We start from the raw sequence: 26,556 nt of genomic DNA on the forward strand, positions 1-26,556 counted from the left end.
TAGTAATAACTACATTTGATTTATATATTTTGTATATATATCGCTTGCATTGCAAATATATTTGTATGTAAATACATTATATTTGTATTTAAATAAACCGATTCTTCTGATTTGGTGTGATATTGTTTACTTTATTTAAAATGTTTTGTCACACCGTGCATCCCAGTGGATCATCAGTTGAATAATAGGAAAATTTGATGAAAAGTTTAGGAACGAAGTTTTGTTTTGGAATTTAAAAAAAAAACATTCATTTTTTTCGAGTTACCCCTATCTAAGGCTTCCTTGAAAATATGAACAAAAAACTCGGATTCAGCAAGATATGAGTTAAATACTGCTTTTAGTCTGTATGATTTAAACTTAAAGTTTGCATTAACACGATTTGTTCCTTGTACAGGTGGATAATACGCGATTGATGTATCGATTCAGAAATTCGACCCGCCAACCTACTTCATTTTTCCATATTAGGCCCGCTGACTGGAGAAGTTGCACGCCCCTGCTTTGAAGTGTCGCAAATTAAAAAGAATTCAATCTGGAAATTGTATTAGCTCGCCAACATTAATCGTTCGTGAGGAACGAAGATGTAATGATGTCAAATTCATCACAATAGCCTAATCTGAAGTTATTGTTATATCATTAAGGGAGAAATACTACGTCACAGTTAACAAAAAACGTATCCAAGCAACTGAATTTAAGTGGAAAATATGCGTGTCTTGGATAATGAAACCTGAAATTGAAGATTGGCTGCTCTCTGGTAGCCTTCCAGTAGGCTATTGTCTAGGAACATCGTAAACCTCGGATTTCAAAAAAGATATGCAGTCGGCCCCAGTAACTTAAACGACGAAGAAGTAAGAATTCATACCGGTACTCCAATTTGTTTGTTTATCAAAGACGCGGATAGAGCAATTCATTCAATTTGGATAAAGAAGCTTTTGTAAATCCGAGGATAAAAGATTTCCACAATCTATCAAGTATGAAAGCTTACTAGAAACATAAGTAAGCTAAGCAGATTGCCGTGTAGCCTTCATGTTGGACTTGAATTACTCGGTACTTTTTGAAAATTTTTTTTTCGGAAATCAAACGTTCTCTGGGACCACATACCATGCCCTTCGTACGAATATTCGTCATTCGTAAGCCTTTCGTGTTCAAAACTGTTTTCAGCCAGCCTAGTAATCGAATAAGTTATAGGAACAGTGAAAATGGCTTTTCAAAAAAACAATATATATCCTACGGGCTTGTCTTGTCGGTCACAAATGTGAGTTTTTAACTTTTGTTTATGTATTTCTCATATTTCTACATTGCAATATCTTTCACCACGAAAAAATATGCTAATAAAAAAATATGAGTAACCTCTCAAGCAGCCTATATTATGTAGCTCCACATGAAGAGAAACATACAGGACTTTTGACTCTGTTTATTTTATTAAAAATAATATCTAAAAAGACATTGTAAGATGGAAACATTGGCCCTTGTAGAAAGTTCACAATGTCTATTCAGACACTATTTTAAATAAGTTAAACAAAAAGTCATGTAATTTTCACTTTGTGTGGAGCTAGCCGATATGTACTTGAGTAGACTAGTTAGGCTACTGATATTTTTTTATTCACTTGTTGATTTATGCGTGTCAGTTTGTATCCTCTGTAGATGCTTCTCTTGTATCATGGACCAATCCTATAGAATATAGATGTTTGCTGGTACACCTCTTCGTTTCCTTTGAATTTTAAGAACAGGCCATTCGGAGTATTTTCTGTATGAATATTTTCCATTCAGGATACTTTCTGTATTCCATTCGGGATATTTTCCGTATAGATTTTTTTCTTTACAAATTCTGGATTTTTACCGACTAGGCTACCTATATTAACTTAGGCCAGGCTATATCTTTCCTTCTTTGATATCGTAAAAACTGTAATGAAGTCAAGCAAAGCAAGCATGCTTGGGTCTAGCTTAACCCATTTATGCCTAGCGTCCTATATGTAGGACCAGGCCCGGATTTAGGGGGGGCAGAGGGGGCAGTTGCCCCGGGCCCCCCGACTTTTGAAGGGCCCCCCTAGGTGGAAAAAAATGTGATTTTGTGTTATTTTTTTCCTTTTGGCCTTTTAAAGTTTCTGCAAAATGCTGTGCAGTACTGGACTGATGCTGCTGTAGACGTAGAGATGGTTTTTTGCGCGCCGTAGGCGCGAAAAAAATTTTTTGCACGGGGCCCCCGATCTAAAAGTGCCCCGGGCCCCCCATCAGCTAAATCCGGCCCTGTGTAGGACACCTAATCAAATCAAATTTTTTTTTTGCACGTTCAGTTTTTAGATTTAGATGAAGTCAAAATACATTTATGAGTGTTTTTGTAGCATATATCACAACTTTTTCGAAAATTGCTTGTTTTGTTGAGACTTGACATCATTTTCAATTTTCCCGATTTTGCTAAATCTGAAATTTTGAAGATGCGTGTCGAATTATATTAATAAATCCGCATATGCAAATAAGCTTCCAAAAATATTTATCTTTGTCTTTATTCGTTATGCATCAACATATTTTACAGCAAATGTTTAAATTTAATTGGCAGCAAAATTTTCGAGAAAATTGGTTCAAAAGATTGGTGTCCTATATATAGGTCGCCAGGCACACGTGTTAGCAAAATGAAGCAAAAGCGACAATTGATTCCCACTCATCAAGTGATATCAAACACCGATTCCCTATGATTTCTACTCTGTATAACAAAGTAGTTGTGTTTGTTTTTAGAACAATAACATAATTATCGTAATTTACTGAAATTTTTGATAATTTTTTAGTTTTCTCTTTGCGTTTTTACATGGAGGGCATCTTGACGTAGGCGAATTCGGCCTCAAAGCGATTTCGATCCGCTAAATGACTCATTTCAGTGATGTGTTGCTTTGCTAATTTTCATCTTCGTATTTTGTGAACTTTCGTTTCAATAAAATGCTCGATGGCAAGAGATTTCCCATTTATCACTTTGAGCGATAACGATTAGGCCTACGCATTACAAACAAGAAACTTGCAAAATTTGATAGCGGATTTGTCTAGCGTCCTATATGTAGGACGGTCTTTTTCTCGTCCGGTACTAACATAATTAAAAAAAATTAATTGTGAAATGTTTTTTAGGTCATGATTATGCAATACTTAAATTTTCAAATTTTTTTTTAAGTATTTTCACTTTCGGCACAAATGGGTTAACTTTACATGTAAAAAATCTTGAAAGCTACAGATGGTGACTGCTTGTGATAATTCACGAAAAAAGGACTCCTACAAAAATTTTTTAACATTTATTTTATTTTTTTATTTCTACAGTATGTTACACTCATCTGAATTCCATTGGTAGACATAATACATAATGTCGTGCTGCAACAAAAACTGTTTTTCACATCTTTTCTTTGTGATGGGCATGTGCTCATGTTTGGTCTCTGTTACAACAGAACGATGGGCTGAGGTAAAGTACATTTCCAAAAACCGTGATATCAATCCAAAAGCGAGTCATGGGCTATTGTGGTATTGTCAGCATGGTGAATGTCACCCTTGGGGTAAGTCAGCAATTAAGCAACTTGTAGCCTAAGCCAGCGCTCCACAAGCGCTGTGCCTCAAGATGATACCCCAGATGTCTTGCGGTAATTAATCTGAACATTTTTTAGATAATCTAAACTTCTAAACTTAAACAGTCGCAATTGAAAGGCAGAATAATCACTAAAATGGCTGTCAGTGTCTTAATGTATTTTCAGAAGTTTTTAGCACACATCAAACCCTATTTGTAATTTCTGCAAAATAGACGATACGTAGAAAGTTTTATTTGAGTTTATTTTTTCGCATTGCTGTATCGTATGCAAAAAGTGAAATGTAATTAATGCCGTGAAGTTTTAAAATTGATGTTGATGTTCTGAGAAATAATGCAGTATTCCAAGGTGATAGAGCTTTGGTAGAGAGTTCGCTTTGTTGAATCCTAGACAGAAAGTAACTTTAACACAGTAACTTTTACGGGTAAATTTAACATAATTAAAATAAACTCTAACGCTTTCGACACGTACTTGTGTCCTCATCAGGAAATACAAACCTGCAATATATATTAAATGAAAATTATAAGATAAATCTGAACATGCAGTATAGCTGTTACAACACTCCGAACTGAAAAGCATGGGCTAAACTTAACAAGTGATTCAAAAATCATTACGAGTAAACAACATGACGAAAAACAGATCACATGAAGCGTAAGATACTGTGACAAGACAACAATTACAACACACACAGAAGGAAAGACGAGCCACAGGCAAATAATTGCCTGTTGAGAGACAAATTATTACGTTTGATTTTTAGGCCTTCCATGATCTTGGTCTGATATTCAGATTGCGAAAAAATACTTTATTAAATTATTACATTTAACCGCAGAAGGTAGCCTATGTTCTTGTACAACCACAGCTTGTTTCAACAGATAGATGGCGTCACCATGGTTCCCCATTAGGCCCAACACTGGCAAATTTCTTTTTGGCACATATTGAAAGAAAAATATTTGAACTTTATCATGTTATCCCAAACTGTATTTACATTATGTCGATGACATTATTGCCATTTTTGATTATGATGAGTCATGATCAAAATTTTTGAACCTCTCAAACTCCCAGCATAAAAATATCAAATTCACCATTGAAAAATCTAATGATAGGCTACTATCGCTTTATTAGATGTTGAAATTAAAATTAAAAACAATTCTTTTGACACCTGGATTTGGTAAAAACCTACTAACAGTGGCTTGCTTTTGAATTATAACGCTCTCGTATATGCCCTTACAAATGGAAATCTGGTTTAATCTTATGTTTGTTATCTCGTGCCGGTTTGGTGTGTTCTGGTGATCAGTTGTTTCAAAAAGAAATCAAAAAATTGAAAAACATGTTTTATTTATATGGTTAATCATTCGCTATCTCCGCTTGCAGCAGATTGCGCATCAACATGGGTTACTTGACAGGGCTCCATGTGATTTTATGAGCCGTAGGGCAAAGGCAGGTTAGTTGATACAATTTTCACATTTAGTGAGATTTTACTAAAACTGTTGGATATAGAAACACCATTTATGGTGCTAAAGAAACTTCGTTTGTTGGGCTAACTTTCCCCCAAGTTTAGTCTGTTTGATGTCACTGGTTATTAGTTCAGACTCATTCAAACATACATCTCCGGTTTGTATCAACTAACCTTCCAAGAAGGTTAGTTGATACACCTATGAGGTTAGTTGATACATGGAACTTCTAGTTGATACGATCAAAATACGCCTCAATTATACTGAGAATACAACATATTTTATAGGCTACTTTTGAAATTTATACTCAAACTACTGTAGTGTAGATAGTAGAACCATATTGCCAGGTCAGAGTTAACCAAAATCCATGACAGTGCTGCAGTCTTATAGTGTTATCTAGTGTAAAATGTGATAAAGATATTTTACATCCGGATGTTCTTCCTAACGCCAACCTGTTATACAGATTTGGAAATTGATATAATTGTCAATTCTTATGACAGCCAGGTTTTACGTAGGCCTACAACGTACAGTAAGAGAGTCTTCAGTTGATCTGTAGCATCCAGTGGCGTAGCCAAGGGGGGGGGGAGGTTTGGGGGTTACAACCCCCTTTGGCACTCGCGTGACGTCACGATATTGAGAATGATGCTTTCAGTTTCTATGTCTCTACAACAAAGTTTGCCTAATTTTAAACAAAACTGCATCAAAAGAGCGAGTTTTACCAATACCAAACATTCAAATATCTCAGCCAGGAATTAACAAGAAAACAAAGAGACAGCTTTATTACCAAGAAAACATGATCTTATCTTTTTGCTATGCCACCGGACAGCACCATTTTACAGGAATATTTATACCCACATCTTTGTTGAAAATGCTCTCAAAATGCACCAAATTCAAAGTAATTTTTTCAAATTTTCTGGGGGAGGCCCCCCAGACCCCGCCGCTGGGTGTCGCCTTTAGCGAAGACGCCGTCAAAACCCCCTCTTTTCAAAATTCCTGGTTACGCCACTGCATCGATCAGTTTTTCTTTTATAAAACCGGGGCATGTTGTCAAAGAGGCCTTATTACTTCTGTGATGTTGTCAAGTTCACAGGTTCTGCAGCTTCATTTACACACATCTTAAAAGTTCAACAACTAATTCCAAACCAATTTACAGAGTTTCACATGTAGGCCTATTTTACCTGAAAATATGGTTGAAATATTGCAGGTTACTGAATGTATGAATGCAGGTTAGTTGATACAGTGTATCAACTACCCAGGTAGCAATAGTCGGCGTGCAGCTGGCGTCATCAAGGCGGCGAGCGCTCACATTGGCGACATCGAAAATCGTTAGCTGTAGGACAGCGCCTCACTGGCGAATATCGTCATGATTTTTTTTTCTTTAAAGTCATGACAATATTCGCCAGTGAGGCGCTGTCCTACAGCTAACGACTTTCGATGTCGCCAATGTGAGCGTTTTCTGCTAGCTCTGCGCCGTCGACTTTCGAGCGAGAGACGCGCTTTCGATTTTCGCTCGCTTTCCGCTGGCAACGCGCAGTCGAGTTTCGTCAGATGGTGTTGGTTTCCTACGAAAGGCCGAGCTTCGCGCTTGATTAGAAAAATTTCGTCATCATACTGTGTAGTTGCGCTTGATTGAAGTCACGTGCCATTTCAAACACGCGGTTGATTTGATTTGAAGAGCCTGTTTGTCTGATTAATTGTCTTTTCACTCTTTTGCGCTTGCTCAGTTATTGGGTAGACTGCTGTACAATAAAGCTTACTTTGCACTTATTTTGCTGTACCCGGTTACGCCTACAGCATGTAAGAAAGTGTCGAAAGAGGGAACTGTGTCCTAGTTTATTGTGTTTTAACCTTAATTACATGAAGATTTAAGCAAGCTAACAAACGCTTTCTTTTTGATCTGGAAGAAAAGTTAGAAGCAGATGCGGATGTTTTGGCAGCTATTGTACAGTAAGTCACTGTACTCATTTGTTATACACTTTTATGCCACAAGCTACATGTGTGGTAGGCCATGTCGGAATAGGTACATGCAATCATATTCCGACATGGCTACACCAGCCTTATGTCATGCAACAACCGATCAGTTAAATTCTAACATGACGTGTTGACAAAATATTTGTTATTGCACCTATAAAGTAACTGTTGTCATATTATGTTTCTCGGCAGCCGATTTGGTTGGCGAATCGCAGTTGCTCGCTGTACTAGTGAGTGCTCAGCCTTGTGCTGATAGCCGGGAAGAACGCCCCTTTCTTCACAACGTTGTCATATTAGTTACATGTTTGTTTTCGCTTTGCAGGTGGTAACTACAGTAAATCATACTCAAAAAAGATTAGAACCTCCCAGACAGCAAAACCCGTCATTTTTACATTGATGTGACGTCTGCGGACATTGAACCAATGTAAAAATGACAGATTTTGCTGTCTGGGCTTTTAATTATTCAACTGCTCAGTTTCAATTTTTAAAACTTGTTTGTTTTGCTCTAAATGCTTCCACATACATTTTGTGTGCAGAAATAATTTAGTTTGTAAAATAGAATCATGTTTATTAAACCAATTTATGATGATTTTTAAAGAATAACCTAACAATTAATCAATATATAGAACATGTAGTTGTTTTAGCTTGTTTGGTTTGAGTTCACGATCTAGACTTCGCTTGTTACCTTGTTCAGTTTTAAACTGACTATTGAGTAACGTGTGGATGTTCATTTAACAGCAATGAAAAATAACAACGGTTAGAGGAAATGATTGTACGGAAACTGTGTGGAGAGTTATGCGACTTTTAATTAATGACTATCTGGCCGCTCATTTTATGGAGTGGAAAAAACGAAAAAACTGCTTTTCTTGATCTGAAAATAAAAAAGTGTTATTTGGTAAGTTTGTATTTATATAATTGTATATTTAAGTAGTTTTACGAGCTACCGTCAGTAATCAGTGCTGCAATGCTATTGCTAACACCATGCATACTACAGTAGGCTACGATGGTAGAAAATGCCAGGCTTCTTTGTTTTTATGAATGGAAGTTAAATATAAATCAAATCAACTGAGGATTGACAAATTGGAAGATTTATCAAGGAATGGAATATTTTTCTGTAATATAAACGTTAAAATGTGACAACGTCCTGTAATATATCAGTTTCTACTATTTAGCCATGCCTTCCCAATATCACATGCGTGATTGTTGTTGCAGGATAAAACACTGGTTTCAGCAGCACCTTATCACAAAAGATATTTCAATAATGCTGAGTATTATCACTGATGAATTATATTAAACCCTCTCCCCCACCGATGTGACGCTAACGTAACGCTTTACATACCCCCCCCCCCCCGTCGCAGGCGTTACGTAATATTTGAACGTTCCCTAATTACAAATTTTGTTTTATTACTACCCGTCTTGCTACGTCATAGGGGGGTTTATACAGTACATTTAATTGTAATGAACCCCGCCTATGTCCTCATGCAGGTTAAGGACACTTGCCATCGGTTCGATCCCTAATAATGAGTTAGTAGTGTAATTAAGTTGTTGTTGTGAGCGAAATTGTTTTCACAGAGAGCTCATATTGTATTATTACAGATGTGATTCGAAGGCAAGCCAAGGCGACGGACAAAGTTTTCAAATCTGCAGTGAAGCGGTATTTGAAGGCGGCTGGTGACAGAAATGAAAAAAAAAGAACCGGGCAAACAAAACTTCCGGCGCAGATAAAAATTCGGACGATACATGAACGCTATCTGTTTTTTGATTGTCTGTTGACCTTTTAGTGTTCTCTTTTAACATCTTGCTGCGAATTATTATTTTTGCGTGCCTCTTAATTCGGTTTGCTTCCTTCGTACAGTAGTTGTATTTGGGAAAATCTTATCCCGACAAGCTATTGCCAAACACTGTTGTGCCGTCTATGCACTAATATTAATTCTTGTGGTGAAGTCGAGTTTAATGTTATTAATCATTTAATTAATATTTTTAATGTTGTTATTCAAACGTGTTTTCGAAGGGGTGTTTTGCCGCCATTCCTAATCCCTAACATTACCCCGAACCAAAGCTCTTTGGCGTCAAAACGACCTGTTCCCATTTTTTTTATATTTACCTAATGGATGTCGGAACGCAATAATCACTCATAATTGTTGGTATACTGCATGTATCCTACGTGGATGTTTGAATTTTGTACTATCTGGCTTTGAAGGTTGCCAGCATGACAGCCACAACAGATGTGCAAACGAAAATGCGTTATGGTCGTCGTTCAGGTGGCCCTTCCCTATAATTGTGGTTGCCGTGCTGGCAACCCTCAAAGCCAGATAGCACAAAAAACTCATTAATTTGAATTTCCCTGCTGGCTACGTATTAATCTTTATTACATCATAGAGTACAGTGGAAGCAATAGTAGTGTTCTTGATGTTGCTGTGTATTTTCTTCCAGTGCTGTGATTTTGACGTATTGCAATACCTATCATATAATTATGCTTATATAATTATGATACTGTCGTATGTAGTACACAATTGGTTTCTAACCGGGAGTAAATTTTACTCACCCCTACCCTAGGCCTAAGGTAAATCTTGCAAGCAAACATTTTAATCAAACTCATTATAGTTTGGAAAACCAAGAAAGTTTTTTTTAATAGAATTTTTTGCTTAAAAATTATTGTTTCGCGAAAACTGTCAAAATTCACTTAACAGCTGCTGGGCTTTTACAAATAATCTCATGTTTATAGTCTTTAGCTTTGCTCTCACATGGCTTGGACTTGTAAATTGTTCTGTTATTTGTATTACAAATGATCAGAAAAACCGCCATTCATTATTACTGAAACATTTTTTAGCATTGTGTTACGAAAATGGAGCTGTGGTAAGACAGTGTATTAAAAATCTTCATTGTTTTCGTTGTTTTACATTCTTGAATTGCGTCTCGCTTTAACCACAAAAAGACAATTAATACACGAAGTGCTTCAAAAAGTTTTAGTGTTTTGTTTTGGTAATTTCGCAAACAACAGCTGCTGCTGGTGGCCGAAAAAAAAAAGGGCTTCAGCAGGGCGACATTCGTCAGTCCAGCGACAGCGCGCGCAGCCGCAAAAACGTGCCAGTAAGTTTAGCGAAATTCGTTGGCGTACAGACAGCGCGCCGTTAACTAACTTGAGCGACTTTCGCAATCGAGGCGCTTGCGCACAGCCGACTTTGTTGTCGAATTTCGCCAGCGTTACGCCGGCTATGCGATGAGCAGATCGGTGGCGGCTGGCTGGCGATTATCGCTGGCGCGTCGCCAATAACTTCGCTAGCGTGGAGCTGGCTAGACGCCAATCTTTGCTACTTGGGTAGCCTGGGCTAAAATGTATCAACTAACCTTTTCCTTACTTTTATCAAAAATGTGTCTTCCATCAATCTAACTAAGTCGGTTAAAATGATTTGATTTATGCAATGATACTATACACCTATGTACTGCCTGTCGCCAATAAGTTAATCTTTTACCGTTTTTCAAACACTCAAGAATTAACTGAATTGTAAATTTGAAAAAATTTACAAAAAAACTCAATTTTTGAACATTTCGCATTATTTTACAAACTTGAAATTGGATAACAGCGAAATCATCATGTCACCACTCAATCATTATTCTTCACCAGTTGGTGGCGGTATTTGTACAAAATCCGTTTTCTGGAATCCGTTTTTAGTGGTGTATCAACTAACCTTCTGTATCAACTAACCTGCCTTTGCCCTACTGATTCCATGCTGGCTCAAGGCAGATTGGAAGAGGGTGATATGTCACCAGATTATCACCCGATTTATCCTCACTGCGTTATGCAAGAAAGAACATGCTTATTGCTTATCCTTCTAATATTTTCAATAAAGTTTTAAACACCTTCATGGTAGATAATCCGAAAGACACGTCTGAACAAGTAGATCTTAGTTATTTTATTAGTACATACCCTTTATAGGAAAACATTCAACAAGGTTTGCAAAAAATCTAGCTAAACTTGTAAAAGTATGTGACATTCATCCTGTATAAAATATTTAAAGTGCACCAATATTTTCAACTAAATTTTCCAACCCCTTTGCTCTTTCTTCGAATGTTTTCTATACTGTAAATTTAATTGTTTGCGTGACACAAACCAGACATACAGTGCATTGGTAGTCAACCCGAAATTTGTTGACGAGGGTCGGCAAGCACCTAAACACAAATTTAACAACCAAAAGTGCAATTAAGAGCACATCGCCCCTTGTGTAACGTTGTCACAATCAATGTGCGAAATCTCGCGTCGGGCTGCTTTGTATCGTGACACAACGTGCTGTTTTAATTATGAAATTTTTCAGCGATGTGTTATTATCGGTTACTGACCTGAAGTAACCTTTGATTGCGAGATCTCTATTATGTAATGTGTTTTCAGAGCATTCGAGACATTCATTCAGAACAAATCTGGAATAATTCAGCAAACAAACGTTTCGAAAACTATGCTGTCTTCATCTTCAGTGTTATAAATGTAACATTTATAACATTTATAACACTGAAGATGAAGACAGTATAGTTTTCGAAACGTTTGTTTGCTGAACATGAGTTTGGTATCTACATTTTGGGCTCTTTATTTTTTGATTAGATTAACCAGGCGTTCCAACCATTTTGCTCCTTAATCTGGAATGTTCTGTTGTTTTTCACAATTGCCGAGTGACGTTTGTCATGTCGTCATAAGGATGTTTCCCAGTAGATCTGTGATTGCGAAATCTTTATTATGTAACGTGTTTTCTAGAACCTTCTACTTCTACGTGCAGATCTAGAAGCTTCTTTAAACCTGCTATAAGTAGTGGTGTAAATTGATGGATTATTATTATGAGTTGATGATTGCGATATTGAGCTGATTATATGAGAGTTGTGGATTAGTAAAAGGTGCAGAAATTATTGTGGATTGAGATTTGAAGTATATAATTGAATACCAGATGAGAATTGGTGCTGACATAAATTGTGTTCGAAAGTAGACTTATTTGAGAAGCCGTTCGTTAAAGTCCTTCAAGAATTTTCATTATCATTTCACCAGTAGAAATATTCGACATTTAATTGACTGCTTTTCGGTTATACCCATTACACTACGTCATTGAACCTTTCCAAGTCTTTTTCCTGGTAAGAGATAGAAAGAAACTGTGACATTCTGGGGGCTCGTCTGGAAACAACCGAAAAATAATATATTAACCGAAAGAACAATATATCAAAAACAAGCTGTCAAAATGGCGGATGCTGTCAAAATGGCGGATCATGTCAAAAATGAGATGATCGAAAACTTACAGAGCATGGCTGAACGAATGGGGCTGAGTGGCAATGAGAGGTCTCAGTTTGTGATGGAAGAGTATCACAAGATAATGGACCAAAAAGCTCAGTAAGAAGCTGACGAAATACAAGAAAGAAGAGCTGCTCGTGAAATAAGGAAAGCAGAACTTGAAGCTGAAGCTGAAGAGAAACGAGCACAACGAGAAGCTGAGGAGAAGCGGGCACAGCGCGAAGCTGAAGCTGAAGAGAAACGGGCGCAGCGGGAAACAGAAGCTAAAGAAAGAAGAGCGCAATATGAATTGGAAAAGTTAAGGCTTCTTCTTTGTCGTATGAGCTGTTCTTCCGGATTATATGTTTTGGCATAATGTCATCAGCCACTCGACAGTCTCGTCATCCAGGGCCTTCAATTCAAGCGTTCCATGTGGTGGTTGATGGATTGGGCAGTCATGCACGACATGGTCTACTGTCTGGTCTGTGGCGCCACACTCGCATCCCGGTGAGGGAGCCAGGCCCAATCTGCACATGTCTGAACGAAAGCGACCGACGCCGGTTCGTAAGAGGTTAAGCCGGACCCACGCAAGTCTTGCGAGGGACATTTTCGGAGGGTGGGGATCGACATCGGGTAGGAAATCACGGAGTCGGGAGGTGTTGTTTTGCGTGTTCCATGTGTAGTTCGTCCAGTGTGCCGCACTAATTCCAAGATCTTCAACGTTGTTCAGAAGCTGTCGTGCAGCGGGCACAAATGGGCGTCTTGATTTCAGTCGCTGCTGTTCTCCAGGTAGGCGCTGGAATGTACTGTGGAGGAGGTGGTCCAGTGCGCGACGAGCAAGGGATATCATGGCTCCTTTACGGCGAAGCTCAGCTGGTTGGATGCCTGCAAGGATGGGAAGGCAGTAGGTTGGAGTGGGACGCAGGCATCCAGTCACAGTGCGTAGTGCGTCATTGATGGCGGTGTCAATGTGACGGTGTGGGAGCTGCGGCACCACACTGGTGCGCAGTACTCGGCGGTAGAATGGACGAAGGCCAAGGTAGCTGTGCGAAAGGTTTTCGCATCAGCTCCCCAGTCGGAACCCGCCAGTCGCCTGAAAAGTGCAACTCGCGCAGATAGTTTTTTGCGCAGTGACTCCAGGTGTCGTCGGTACTTGAGTGATCTGTCCAGGGTTACGCCGAGGTAGGTGGGTTCGGCGCAGTAGGGCAGGTGTTCGTCATCGGTGGAAATGTTGATCTCACGTTTTGCTTCCTTGTTGTTTAGATGGAAGGCCGCCGACACTGTCTTTGCCTTGCTGAGCTGTAGCTTCCATTTCTGGAGATATGTTGATATAGTTGACATGTCCTGGCTTAGGTTCCTCTCCATTGACTGCCAATCTCCGGCTGGATGCAGGATAACCATATCGTCTGCGTAAGCATACTTCATGGAGATGGTGTCAGAAAGGTCATAGATGTAAGTGTTAAAGAGGAGGGGAGCCAGGACAGAGCCTGTGGGACGCCGTTCCTGAGTCGACGTAGTCTACTTCGTCGGCCGCTACCGGTGGAAAGAGTAAAGCTGCGGTTTTGCACAAGTTCCATAATCATATGGACCATGTGCCTGTCAGGAAGGAGACGGAGGCTTGATTCAGAAAGAAAAAAACTGGACATTGGTGAGCGGTCTAATTCTACTAACGATAATGTTCAAGATGTTATTGTGGCGCAAGTTAGACGTCCGGATTTGCCACATTTGCTGAGGAAAAAGATAATTTAGATAGTTATTTGTTAAGATTTGAACGATATGCTACAACAGCCAAATTGGAGAAGACAGCGTGGGCTACTCAATTAAGCATGTTGTTGTCGGGGCAAGCCCTTGATGTATATTCAAGACTTTCACAAGAAGATGCGATGGACTACGACAGATTGAAGTTAGCTTTGTTAAAGCGATACAATTTTACCGAGCATGAATACCGTCAAAGATTTCCTGAGGCAAAGGCTGAACGACACGAAAGCCCAGGTCAATTTATTGAACGTTTAAGAAACCTTTTGTTAAAATGGTTTGACCTTTCGGGGGCCGAACAATCATTGGACGGATTGGCAAACCTTATAGTTAAGGAACAATTCACAGATTCATGCTCAAAAGATCTGTCTGTTTATTTTTAATGGAGAGGAGTCCAAAGACTCTAGAAGACATAGCCAGTGTGGCGGAACAATATTTAGTTGCCCATAATGAGAAGTTGTCGACCGAAGAGATGTTGTCATTCGATAATGACGAGGAGCAAACAAATAATTTTGAAGGAGGTGCTGTTCCAAGAGAAGTACATTGTTTTAATTGTAATGGCTTAGGTCATAAGGCAGTTAACTGCAGGAGGAAGACTAACAGAAATCATCAGGAATCGAGGAAGTGGTGCAATTGTTGCAATAGGCAAGGACACGAAGCAAAGGAATGCAAGGACAAGTCGTTTTCCCTATCCAATCAGTCTGGAAAGAATGGAAAAGACACGACGTTCATCGATGCGGTTGTGCAATAATGATTTATGAACCAGCGTCTGAGGAGGAGGAAAACGGTAAAGAAGACAAAAAAGATGCTTGCGAAAAAATAATACCTGAAGATTACCTGCCAGTAGTGAATGGAACAGTTGGAAACAAAAAAGTAAAAGTTTTACGTGATTCTGGTTCTACGGGTATAATGGTGACGAGAGATTTAGTAAAAAAACAGTCAGTTAACGGGAAAAACTGGCCGTGTGATGTCGATAAATAACACTTCAATCCAAGGACCGTTAGCGAAGATATATATCGAAACTCCGTATTGTAGTGGGACTGTGAAAGCGTTATGTTTACAAAACCCTTTAGTTGATCCATGGTTGATCTTATAATCGGAAATGTTACTGAGAGAGATTCTGAAGTTACTTGTTATTCTTGTGGCAAGAATGGCCACTTTGGTCGAGATTGTTCTGCAGATAATCAGCGACGATCTCACGATCACGGATACTACGGGCGCGAAGAACCGAGCAGAGGAGACAGGCGACGACCATTTGGAGTTTGCTATAGATGCAGTAGACGCGGACACTTCGCCAGGGAGTGCGTTGCTGACGGCGGACATTCGGAAAACAGACGTTGCCGTGACAACCACTGCTACCGATGTGGGGAGATTGGACACATAGCAAGGAGCTGCCCTTTTGATGAAAAGGCTTGCTACAACTGTCACAGAGAAGGTCATCTGGCCAAGGACTGTCCGGAGAGGAAGTGTTTCCGATGTAAGAAAATGAGTCATCTTGCTCGCCGGTGCACTGAAGACATTAAGGACGGTGAAAACTTTCACAGTAAACGTAATGATCGTTGTTTTGAGAAACGCTGTCCTTGGTAGATCATGCAACGATGGACTAATGAGAACTGTTTTATTAAGTAATTAATTGTTTTTGTAATGTGTTTTGTATTGATTGTGCGGTTATATTGTTTGCAACAATATTCTAAGGGGGGGGGGGGGGCGTATGTCACAATCAATGTGCGAGGTCTCGCGTCGGGCTGCTTTGTATCTTGACAGAACGTGCTGTTTTAATTATGGAATTTTTGAGCGATGTGTTATCGTCGGTTACTGACCTGAAGTAACCTTTGATTGCGATATCTCTATTATGTAATCTGTTTCCAGAGCATTCGGAACAAATCTGGAATGTTCTGTTGTTTTTTACAATTGCCGAGTGACGTTTGTCATGTCGTCATAAGGATGTTTCCCAGTAGATCTGTGATTGCGAAATCTTTATTATGTAACGTGTTTTCTAGAACCTTCTACTTCTACGTGCAGATCTAGAAGCTTCTTTAAACCTGCTATAAGTAGTGGTGTAAATTGATGGATTATTATTATAAGTTGATGATTGCGATATTGAGTTGATCATATGAGAGTTGTGCTATGAGTTGTGGATTAGTAAAAGGTGCAGAAATTATTGTGGATTGAGATTTGAAGTAATTGAATACAAGAAGATGAGAATTGGTGCTGACATAAATTGTGTTCGAAAGTAGAGTTATTTGAGAAGCCGTTCGTTAAAGTCTTTCAAGAATTTTCATTATCATTTCACAAGTAAAAATATTCGACATTTAATTGACTGCTTTTCGGTTATACCCATTAAACTACGTCATTGAACCTTTCCAAGTCTTTTTCCTGGTAAGAGATAGAAAGAAACTGTGACAAACGTGCACTGACAATGTCTCGATCGACCAATTCAAAATCATCTCTCGAGGCAGATTTAAATACCAGACCAAGATCATGGAAACACTAAGAATCTAACATAATAATAATCCGTTTGTCAACAGGTAATTATTTGCCTGTGGCTCGTCTTTCCTTTTGTGTGTGTTCTAATTGTTGTCACATGCTTGCATTTTGCACTTCATGTGATCTGTTTTCCGCCGTGTATTTATTAGTTAGTTAGGGCAATATATGGTTTGACCCCAAAAAAATTGCAACAAAAGATTTTTCAACTGATTTGATTAGTTTTGGGTGTCAGTATTGACATATTCAAAATCTTAAGCGATCCAACTTCCGGAAAGTGGTTATTTTCAAGATGGCCGCCAAACCATTAAAATAACAGTAAATTGACCAAAACTCGGTCATCATATGACCAAAACATGGAGTTTTGGTGTCTATATCTAGGTTTTTATACCCTGTGAAGTCAATGAGACCATTTTCAGAATTGTTAATTATCTGATAGCCTATAAATTCAATATGGCAATCCAAGATGGCCGCCAAATCAATAAAATAACAGTAAATTGACCATAACTCGGTCATAATATGACCAAAACATGTAGTTTTGGTGTCTATACCTAGGTATTTGTACCCTGTGAAGTCAATCAGACCATTCTCAGAATTGTTGAATTATCTGAGAGCCTTTAAATTCAATATGGCAATCCAAGATGGCCGCCAAACCAACAAAATAACAGTAAATTGACCATAACTCGGTCATCATATGACTAAAACATGTAGTTTTGGTGTCTATATCTAGGTTTTTATACCCTGTGAAGTCAATGAGACCATTCTCAGAATTGTTGAATTATCTGATAGCTTATAAATTCAATATATAGCAATCCAAGATGGCCGCCAAACCAATAAAATAACAGTAAATTGACCATAACTCGGTCATCATATGTTTAAAACGTGTAGTTTTGGTGTCTATATCTAAGTTTTTATACCCTGTGAAGTCAATGAGACCATTCTCAGAATTTTTAAATTATCTGATAGCCTATAAATTCAATATGGCAATCCAAGATGGCTGCCAAAACAATTAAAAATGAACAATAACAATGTAGGGGAAGGGAAGGTAATTTGATACGGAAGGTAATTTGATACACCTCCCCTATAGAAATGTACAAAAAATATTAGTCAAAAATATTGTCATTAGGTGGAAGATCTGTGAAAATAATGCCTACAAAATTTGCACCATGCAGCTAACTCGTGCTTTTATGGCATAAAATTGTAAAAGTGTGTTTTTTGAGTATTTTCGTAAAATTTTTAACTCATGATTATTTTCGTCTGGAAAATTAAAGAAAAGTTCCTGAAAGATGAAACCAAACTCATTTGACAGTTCATTGATAAGGCTTCAAAGGGCATGTCACGTTTTTTCTGCAATGTGCATCCAAGCATACAAAAATCAGAATTTTATAACTTTTTTTGAAAAAGGTAAATTGATACATGTGGAGAAGGTAAATTGATACAGTATATTAAATTATTTTTTGTGACTGTAATAAATGTTGCCATTGATCTAGTTGATTTAAATAAGTTATTCTTTATTAACAAGACCTGCTACTTTGGGAAACAACTATTATATGCGCTTTCATAGGCCTACACGCTATCTGTTGTCAAAAAATGAGAAAAGCGCAAAGCTCCCCCCTTGAATAAGAACTCCAGTCAATGATCCTTCCCATGTCCATCCCGCTGCAGAAGCTTCTTCGCACACATAGGCCTCAACAGTCATCTTTGCACCCAAGCACGCCAACCACATATAAAAATTTTCATTTATTGCTTTGTTGTCAAAGGGGATTTCTGTATTAGTTTTACTGTATCAAATTACCTTCCGGGTGTATCAATTTACCTTCCGTGGAAGGTAAATTGATACATTTGAGTGACGTTTTTAAAATTTCAATTAAAAAAAAGTAACAAAAATAGAAAAGTGAAAATGTTTTTAAAAAGTGTGTAAGGGATCAGACTTTCATTTCAGCTTAAAATCAATAGTTTGTGTCACGTAATTTTCAGTTAACAGGCAAAAATGTTAAAAGTGTATCAAACTACCTTCCCTTCCCCTATTGGTTATTAAAAACCGATGAATTTCTATACATATTTGAGTAAACTAAGCAGGCATAAAGAGTTCATACGATGTGGTCATGTACATCAGTAGACTCTTGACATAATCAGCGTAAAGAAAGCACATGGATCAAGTATTACTAAATCTCATCGCTGTCACTCTCCATGTCATCGTCTGTAATTATGTGATTGCTGTATGGGTTGACACATGAACCAGTTTGGCATGGTCCACATTCAGCATGACATGGTAGCCCATATCTCCGGCAACTGCAGTGAGGTGGACACGATTCGCAATTGCTGTGTATCATTTTCAGTAGGTTGTACGGGGGAAGCTTTCATGTCCGTCATGGTTGGAATCATCTGATTATTGTCTACTTTCCATCCCCAGTCTAGAGCATCCATACCATCGTCAGTAGCCTACCCATCCAGACCATAATCTGGTAGTAAACTCTGAGGCAGTGGAATTTGGTAGAGGATGGTGTAGGTGGCAAATGTTCAGGGTGAACAAAGGACTTGGATGTTGTAATTTTCTTGACCAATGTATTGCAGCGCTGTGTTTCCAGGTTACTACTGCCATCGTTGCCAAACATAACGGTCATAGCTTTGTTTCCAAGATCCTTAATCAAACAGGTGATCTCTCCATGCAGGAAGTGATGAAGCACGAGCTCAGTACATGCCAACCCGCCTTGTTTGAAGCTAGACATTTTTTCCGAGAAGCCGATAAGTCTCAAATAGCTCCCGCCACCACAGAACATGCCAGCAGTGTGACGTCAGGCGATTATGAAGTAGTGAAAAAATCTGCCCCGAAAACCGATCACTACGTTCTTGATGGGGGGTTCTTGTTGCATCGAGTGCTATGGAAAGCTGGAGACAGTTGTGGGTCTATTGTACAGTCGTATGCAGATTATACCATTCGTCATTATCGCTTAGCAACGGTGGTCTTTGATGGATATGGTGGTCCGTCTATCAAAGACAATACCCATCAAAGACGCGGCATGAACGTCCACCGGGTTGTTCACTTTACTGCAGACACCAAGTTCATTGGAAAGAAGGAGCAGTTCTTGTCTCGAGCGTCCAACAAGGAAGGATTAATTTCGCTAATTTCTGCTCAACTGAGAAATAAAAGCTGCAATGTGATCAACGCACCAGGTGATGCAGATGTTGACATCGTCAAGACGGCAGATGGACAGCCCTCATAGACATGGTACGACTTTAATTGGTGAAGACACGACTCTTTTAATATTGTTACTATACTATGCTAACACTGACCCACACATTAAAGACCTTTACTTCCGCTCCGACAAAGCTTACTCAACCAAGATACACGACATCAACAAACTGAAAGCAATCACCGGGCCAGATATAGCCTATGCTCATTGCAAACAGCTCCTCTTCATTCATGCATTCACCGGTTGTGATTCAACGTCAAGAATATTTGGTATCGTGTCCACTTCACTGTAGTTGCCGGAGATATGGGCTATCATGCCATACTGGATGTGGACCATGCCAAACTGGTTCATGTGTCAACCCATACAGCAATCACATAATTACAGACGATGACATCAAGAGTGACAGCGATGAGCTTTAGTAATACTTGATCCATATGCTTTCTTTACGCTGATTATGTCAAGAGTCTACTGTACATAACCACATCGTATGAACTCTTTATGCTTGCTTAGTTTACTCAAATATATATAGAAATTCACCGTTTTTTTAATAACCATTACCAATACATTGTTATTGTTTATTATTAATTGCTTTGGCAGCCATCTTGGATTGCCATATTGAATTTATAGGCTATCAGATAATTTAACAATTCTAAGAATGGTCTCATTGACTTCACGGGGTATAAAAACCTGGATATAGACACCAAAACTGCATGTTTTGGTCATATGATGACCGAGTTATGGTCAATTTACTGTTATTTTATTGGTTTGGCGGCCATCTTGGATTGCCATAATGAATTTAAAGGCTATCAGATAATTCAAAAATTCTGAGAATGGTCTCATTGACTTCACAGGGTATAAAAACCTAGATATAGACACCAAAACTACATGTTTTGGTCATATGATGACCGAGTTATGGTCAATTTACTGTTATTTTATTGGTTTGGCGGCCATCTTGAATTGCCATATTGAATTTACAGGCTATCAGATAATTCAACAATTCTAAGAACTGTTTCATTGACTTCACAGGGTACAAAAACCTAGATATAGACACCAAAACTGCATGTTTTAGTCATGTGATGACCGAGTTATGGTCAATTTACTGTTATTTTATTGGTTTGGCGGCCATCTTGGATTGCCATATTGAATTTATAGGCTATCAGATAATTCAACAAATCTGAGAATGGTCTCATTGACTTCACAGGGTATAAAAACCTAGATATAGACACCAAAACTACATGTTTTGGTCATATTATGACCGAGTTATGGTCAATTTACTGTTACTGTATTTTAACGGTTTGGCGGCCATCTTGGAAGCCATCTTGAAAATAACCACTTTCCGGAAGTTGGATCGCTTAAGATTTTGAATATGTCAATACTGACACCCAATACTAATCAAATCAGTTGAAAAACCTTTTGTTGCAATTTTTTTGGGGTAAGGTCATATATTGTCATATATTGCCCTAACTAAGTAGTCATTCTTAAATCACTTGTTAAGATCAAGTGTCGTTACAGTTGTAGTGCACAGACAGATTTATCTTATAATTTTCATTTTATGCTTGTTGCAGATTTGTAATTTCTGATGAGGACACAAGTAGGCTACATGTCGAAAACGTTAGAGTTTTTTTTATTATGCTAAATTTGTGTGTGTGTAATACATTTGTTAAACCCGTTAAAGTTACTTTGTTTCGTCTGTCTATTCCAGGGTACCGTAAACTATTTTAAATGGTACCGTAAACTGAGTATTTTCTGCTTCTGATTACACAAATGTTTAATTAACTGCTGAAATGTCGCCTATCAGTGCATTAAACGTACAGTACGCTTGACCTGAACGCCTTATTACTATAGGCTACCGGTAGCCTATAAGTAATTTAGCATGGTGATTTTTCCATTTGTGGTAGGCAAGGAACCACATTTGGATACTTTCACCCACCTTGCCAGAGAGCTCAAACTGCCGGAGCGGTGAGCTATGCGCATTGCGCAATGCAGCAGCAAGATGTCTGCTAGCAAATCACTCAATTGGCAAACTTTTTTAGCAATTAAATTTGTATAGATGCAAGCGCAAAAACGCTTTTGCAATTATTTAATTACAGTCTCATAGTAAATTTGATTTCTTTTCATAACCTTTTCATTCACTTCAGTTATGTAGAGCTTTTGTACTTGTATTAGCCTAATTCTGACCAATTTTTTCAAGGTTGGTTCCCTACGATTAGCGTTCCAAAAGAAATCTTTGTCACCAGAATGATCATGCTTCTAGCTATGATTGTGGTGGCGATCTCAGCTAGGACGAAAGTTCGCATTGCCAGCAGAAAAGATTCTCAAAACAACAACACAATTGTTTTTTCTGGATGTGTAGAATTCCTCTCAGGTATCGTACTCTTTTACAATAGTGTAAGGAACAGGGTTAATTTTGAATTTAATTTTCAGGGTATTTGAGAAATATATGATGCGGATTGAAATTAACAAACTTAGAAAATACACGTTCTTCGAAGAATAAAACTCCAGTTGAAATTTGTGTCTTGAGTTGAAGGAAAATAATTCTTCATATTATCATTCGACTAGGACTAGGTTATTACGTATGCAAATGTGCTTCTATAAGTAGCCAGAACCTCTAAGAGAAATTTTCATTAGGGGTACGAAGAGTCATTCTAGGCCCCCCTCCCACTCCGAGCCCCTTTGTCTTGGGCAAAACGCGTGATGTTTACTTAGACGTATTGCACACCATACAAAATTTTACTGCAGAATTGGGACATCTGTGCGTAATAATAATATCAGGCTGCAATAAAACTATTATTTAATTTTAATAGGCTATGCACAATAATACTGAATATGAAAGAGGATAAATATGTCACTTACCTCATATGATACAGGTCTATCCTGCCCTGCTGCCAGATAACATTTGGCTGAGCATCATAAAATTAAAATACAAGTTTATAAATAAAATACAATACAAGCTACCTGTAGGCGGTAGCCTACTGTAAGTTACGTTAACATTGCATCTCGAAGCAAAAGAACATATTAAATAGGCTACTCGTTGTAGGGGTTTGATTTTACTTTAAAGTAGAAATAAGTAGGTCAAAGATAATACAATCTCTACAAACTCTGTCATCATCTCACGAAATTTAATCTGTGTCTTGTTTGAAACACCTCTAACTGAAAGTAATCAAAATAAATACTTATTATGAAAGCCAGAGCAGTGAGCATGTTTTGCTTCATGACGCTTTTTGCCCTGTAAGATCATCATGCATTCGCATTTTATATTTACTTCAAGTGCATAAAAAATCAAACTGCTACGATCTCAAAATGGAAGAAGACAAAATAATTTACTGTCAAAATGAAATAAAATATTGTTTAAAAAGCGTTTCAATGCAAAACTCAAGTCGCCCATGCCCCAATAAACGGTAGAAACTGTTGCCCCATTAAATATTATGCTAGTCACCAGCGAAAACTGACTGTTAATATCCTACTTAAAACGAAATAAAAGGGATAAAAGTTTTGAAAATATCAAGCTCAAAAGCACTTTGTTAACCAATATTAATAATCTGATTTTATTATGACTTTTCAGGATTTCTAGTTTGGAGTGGAGCTGCAGCTTATGCCACATTAGTTCATGTACTTCACCCAATGTATTCATCAATGTATCACTATGGCTTCTATATGGCTTGTGTTTCTGGCGCACTATTCTTGTTAAGTGGCGTATTAACTATTATCAACAGAAAAACATTGCAAGTATCTCCTTATGGAGATCTGCTGGTGGTAGAGGCTCCCGAACAAGAATAATATTTTAGACATTTTATACACGGTGTGGTGGCATTGCGTGATGATGAGCATCGAAATAATACTGACACATGACTTTTGTAGTAAATGATAAAAAAACAGCTATTGGTCGTTGTGACATACTCGATTAGGCCTACTTGTGAAGTTGTGACTCACTTCTATGCAATAAAAGGTTCTCAGGTGTGCCGCGGAACTATTTAGAATTTTGAAAAATATCCTAAATACGAAAGGCCTATTTGTATTTTAAATAGGCATGCAGTCAAGTATATGAGGCTTGAATGCCCATACTATCAATTAATTAGACCGGTGTAATTCTGTTTTTTAAGCCATGGAACACTTTATGCATTAAAATAATCTTACAAACACCGCAAACTTTACAGTGATGCATTACAATAAACCACACAACAATTTATTCACTTTCAGTTTCTCTCTGTGTGATGTGTGGGCCTGTTTGGATGAGCTCAAAGTTGATATTCGGGAAAGAATTGGGAAAAGACAAATTTAAAACTCTTGTGATTTTCGACCGGTCTTTAGCAAGACCAGTGTTTTCTATAAGGTGCGCAGTAACGCAAAACCACTTGCGCGATGTGATTCAAGTTTAAGTGCAATTGCAACGCTTCAAACTTAAAATAATAGATATTTCTGAAAGATTAATACGTGTGCAGGGCCTGATTTAAAAAAACAGAGGCCTCTATAGGCTATTCATTTTCAGGTCTTCAGCCTCTACCCTAACAGCCACAGGATATCATATTTGAAAAAACCATTGATCTACCCCAATAAATTATTAGTGATGGAATATGCACGTAAGCGTTGACATTAACCATTTAAAGATAACCAAAGTTTGTAACTAAATTAATTGTAAACATTTTGTGAAATAATACTGTAAATTAAGTTAGTCAAACAAAACGATTGTAGTCTACTTTGTTGCTAATGTTGTGTAATTTAAAGAAACATTGAACTTACGAATTTTATATTGCCTGTATGAAAAATGCCAATAACAAGTTTATAACCGTAACTTACTTGTGCTAGGCTACTTGATAACAACAGTGATCACACAATGCATAGATTATGCTTTCTACCATATATGTTCTCACTAAATAGTCTGGTTTAACAGACTTAAGGAATAAACAGTTCATCAAAAATATTTCGACTGACCAAAAAAAATTTTTTTTTAGCTTTCCATGTATGGTAGCAAAATCCCATCACAAGTTAGTTGTCTCTGTCACTTTTAATACTGCAGTCAAACTACTTAGTGCACATAATCTGACTTGAGCCATTGCGGACTCTACAATACTTCAAAGCTTCATCTCCGACGCTGACCCCCACCCAATTGGAATGCTTTTGCCCAGAAAGGCCTGGATGCGGCTCAATCGCCTGCACATTGGTGTCAAATTGTTTCGCTCAAATAATGGAAGATAGCACCATCCGCAATCTGTTGGTGCGGCAAGGAGAAAGGCATTGCAAACCACACCATGTGCATCTGTGCTTTCTACTGTAGGCCTATCATGTGCAAAATGGTGTGCTTGAACTGGATGACAAATCAATCCAATGGCTGCTCGACACCTACCTAAACATTTAGTCCGAGTCACCGTCTCTACTCAAGGGTGATATAAGGCAAAGCCCATTGACCCTTGGAGTGGCAAAGGAAACAAAACGTTCAAACGAGGGAAAAAAGCGGATCTGGACTCATTTTGAATTTTTTCGTGTCTTGAAAAAAAAAACTCTTTCTTGAGCAGCTGATGGTCATTAAGCCAAGAAATAGCTGAATAAGTTAATTGATTTACATTTGGGAAGGCCATCTGCAATGTTTAGCTTGTATATGATTTGATAACGGTCCGTAGCCTACGAGCAGTAGCGTTGACAGGGGAGTCTATAGGGGGTAGGGCCCGGAATTTTTCAAAACGCCGCGTGCTAAATATTAATATTGCACTGTGACAATAGAAAGCCTATAACATTAGTCTTGTAAGTATATTTAGATGCTATTCATGTTACTTTTGATTAATCTTTTGTTAAACCATGTCCTTCTGAAAAACAAAACGCAAAAGAGCTTTTAGTTCAAGGTAGCTCTAAATAGGTGTAACTTGAAAAGAGTAGGCCTAAATGTTTTTTTCGAGAGAATTTTTTTTTTGTGAAATTTGAGTGATTTTAGTTCAGTCAGTTCGAACTGTAGCTAGAAGCAGAAAAGTGCAGGTGAAATAATGCAAGATTGCATCACTTTAATTAATATACAGTAGGGTGGAGTGAAAATAACTTTTTCGCGAAATTCAAAAACATAGCCCCCTAAAAAGTTGCTTTTGTTCATGAAAAACACATTTGTGAAAAAAAAAATAAAAAATAATGTCTTGATGAAGCTCAATCCACAAATCAAAGATGGCCGCCAACTTTGCTTGAAAATACAGTAAATTCACCATAACTTTGCCTATACTTGCCCAATTTTCATCATATTTCAACAAGCTTTCCTCGTTCATGTCATAAAACACTAGAAATACATATGATGACAGCGTGAGCAAATTATGACGTCACCAAATCCAATATGGCTACCAAATTCAGTTTTTTACATTTCATATCCATGTTACACACTTCTTTTTCGAATTGCTCCAACGTTTGACAGTTATATGGTTATGCTGTCTTCTGTCGTGGGTACGATTGTTCCTCTTGATAATAGTAAAATACAGATGGAAGCTTTATTTAGTATAGTAATTTATTCATCTAGAAATTAAAAATACCTTTAATAATTGCAACAGATTAGGATAGACGTTTAGCCGTTATGCCCGTAGAATTAACGTTTCCAGTTCACGCCACGTGGAGGCAGTCCTACATGTGAACCTTTTAGGGGACAAACCGGGGATGGAATATGTTTTTCGCCCAAGGGCATACTGGGAAGTCCAAGGGATATGAATTTCACCCCAGAATGACCTATTCAATGTAACCTTCACTGAAATTCTAATCTTTGAAATCAGCCTTGCTTTCAAACTTTGGCATTTTGAGTCTGCTCTCTAATCGAGCCCTGATGAAACCATCTCTGTTATCTTCTCCACAAACGGAGCCTAAAGCCTCTGTCACAAGCTTAACATGACGTTCCACAGCCTGGTTATGACAGGGGAAACTTTCAACTGTGGGAGGACTCA

General features: G+C 38.0%; 1 protein-coding gene across 3 annotated transcripts; it reads left to right on the forward strand.

The window, feature by feature from the left end:
• Positions 1–718: 718 nt before the first annotated feature.
• LOC145771298 (uncharacterized) lies at positions 719–23,821 on the forward strand. Of its 3 annotated transcripts, none has more exons than XM_082583038.1 (4): positions 719–1,252; positions 3,298–3,527; positions 21,846–22,019; positions 23,217–23,821. In XM_082583038.1, the coding sequence occupies exons 2-4, from the start codon at positions 3,341–3,343 to the stop codon at positions 23,429–23,431; spliced, it is 576 nt and encodes a 191-aa protein (XP_082439164.1). In that variant the 5' UTR covers positions 719–1,252; positions 3,298–3,340; the 3' UTR covers positions 23,432–23,821. The 3 variants fall into 3 exon arrangements, with proteins under 3 accessions (XP_082439164.1, XP_082439163.1, XP_082439165.1); XM_082583037.1 differs by having other exon boundaries at positions 719–968; XM_082583039.1 differs by having other exon boundaries at positions 804–845.
• The last annotated feature ends 2,735 nt before the right edge of the window (positions 23,822–26,556 follow it).

Source organism: Aplidium turbinatum, chromosome 5, assembly GCF_918807975.1.
Source record: "Aplidium turbinatum chromosome 5, kaAplTurb1.1, whole genome shotgun sequence".
Classification (NCBI taxonomy): domain Eukaryota; kingdom Metazoa; phylum Chordata; class Ascidiacea; order Aplousobranchia; family Polyclinidae; genus Aplidium; species Aplidium turbinatum.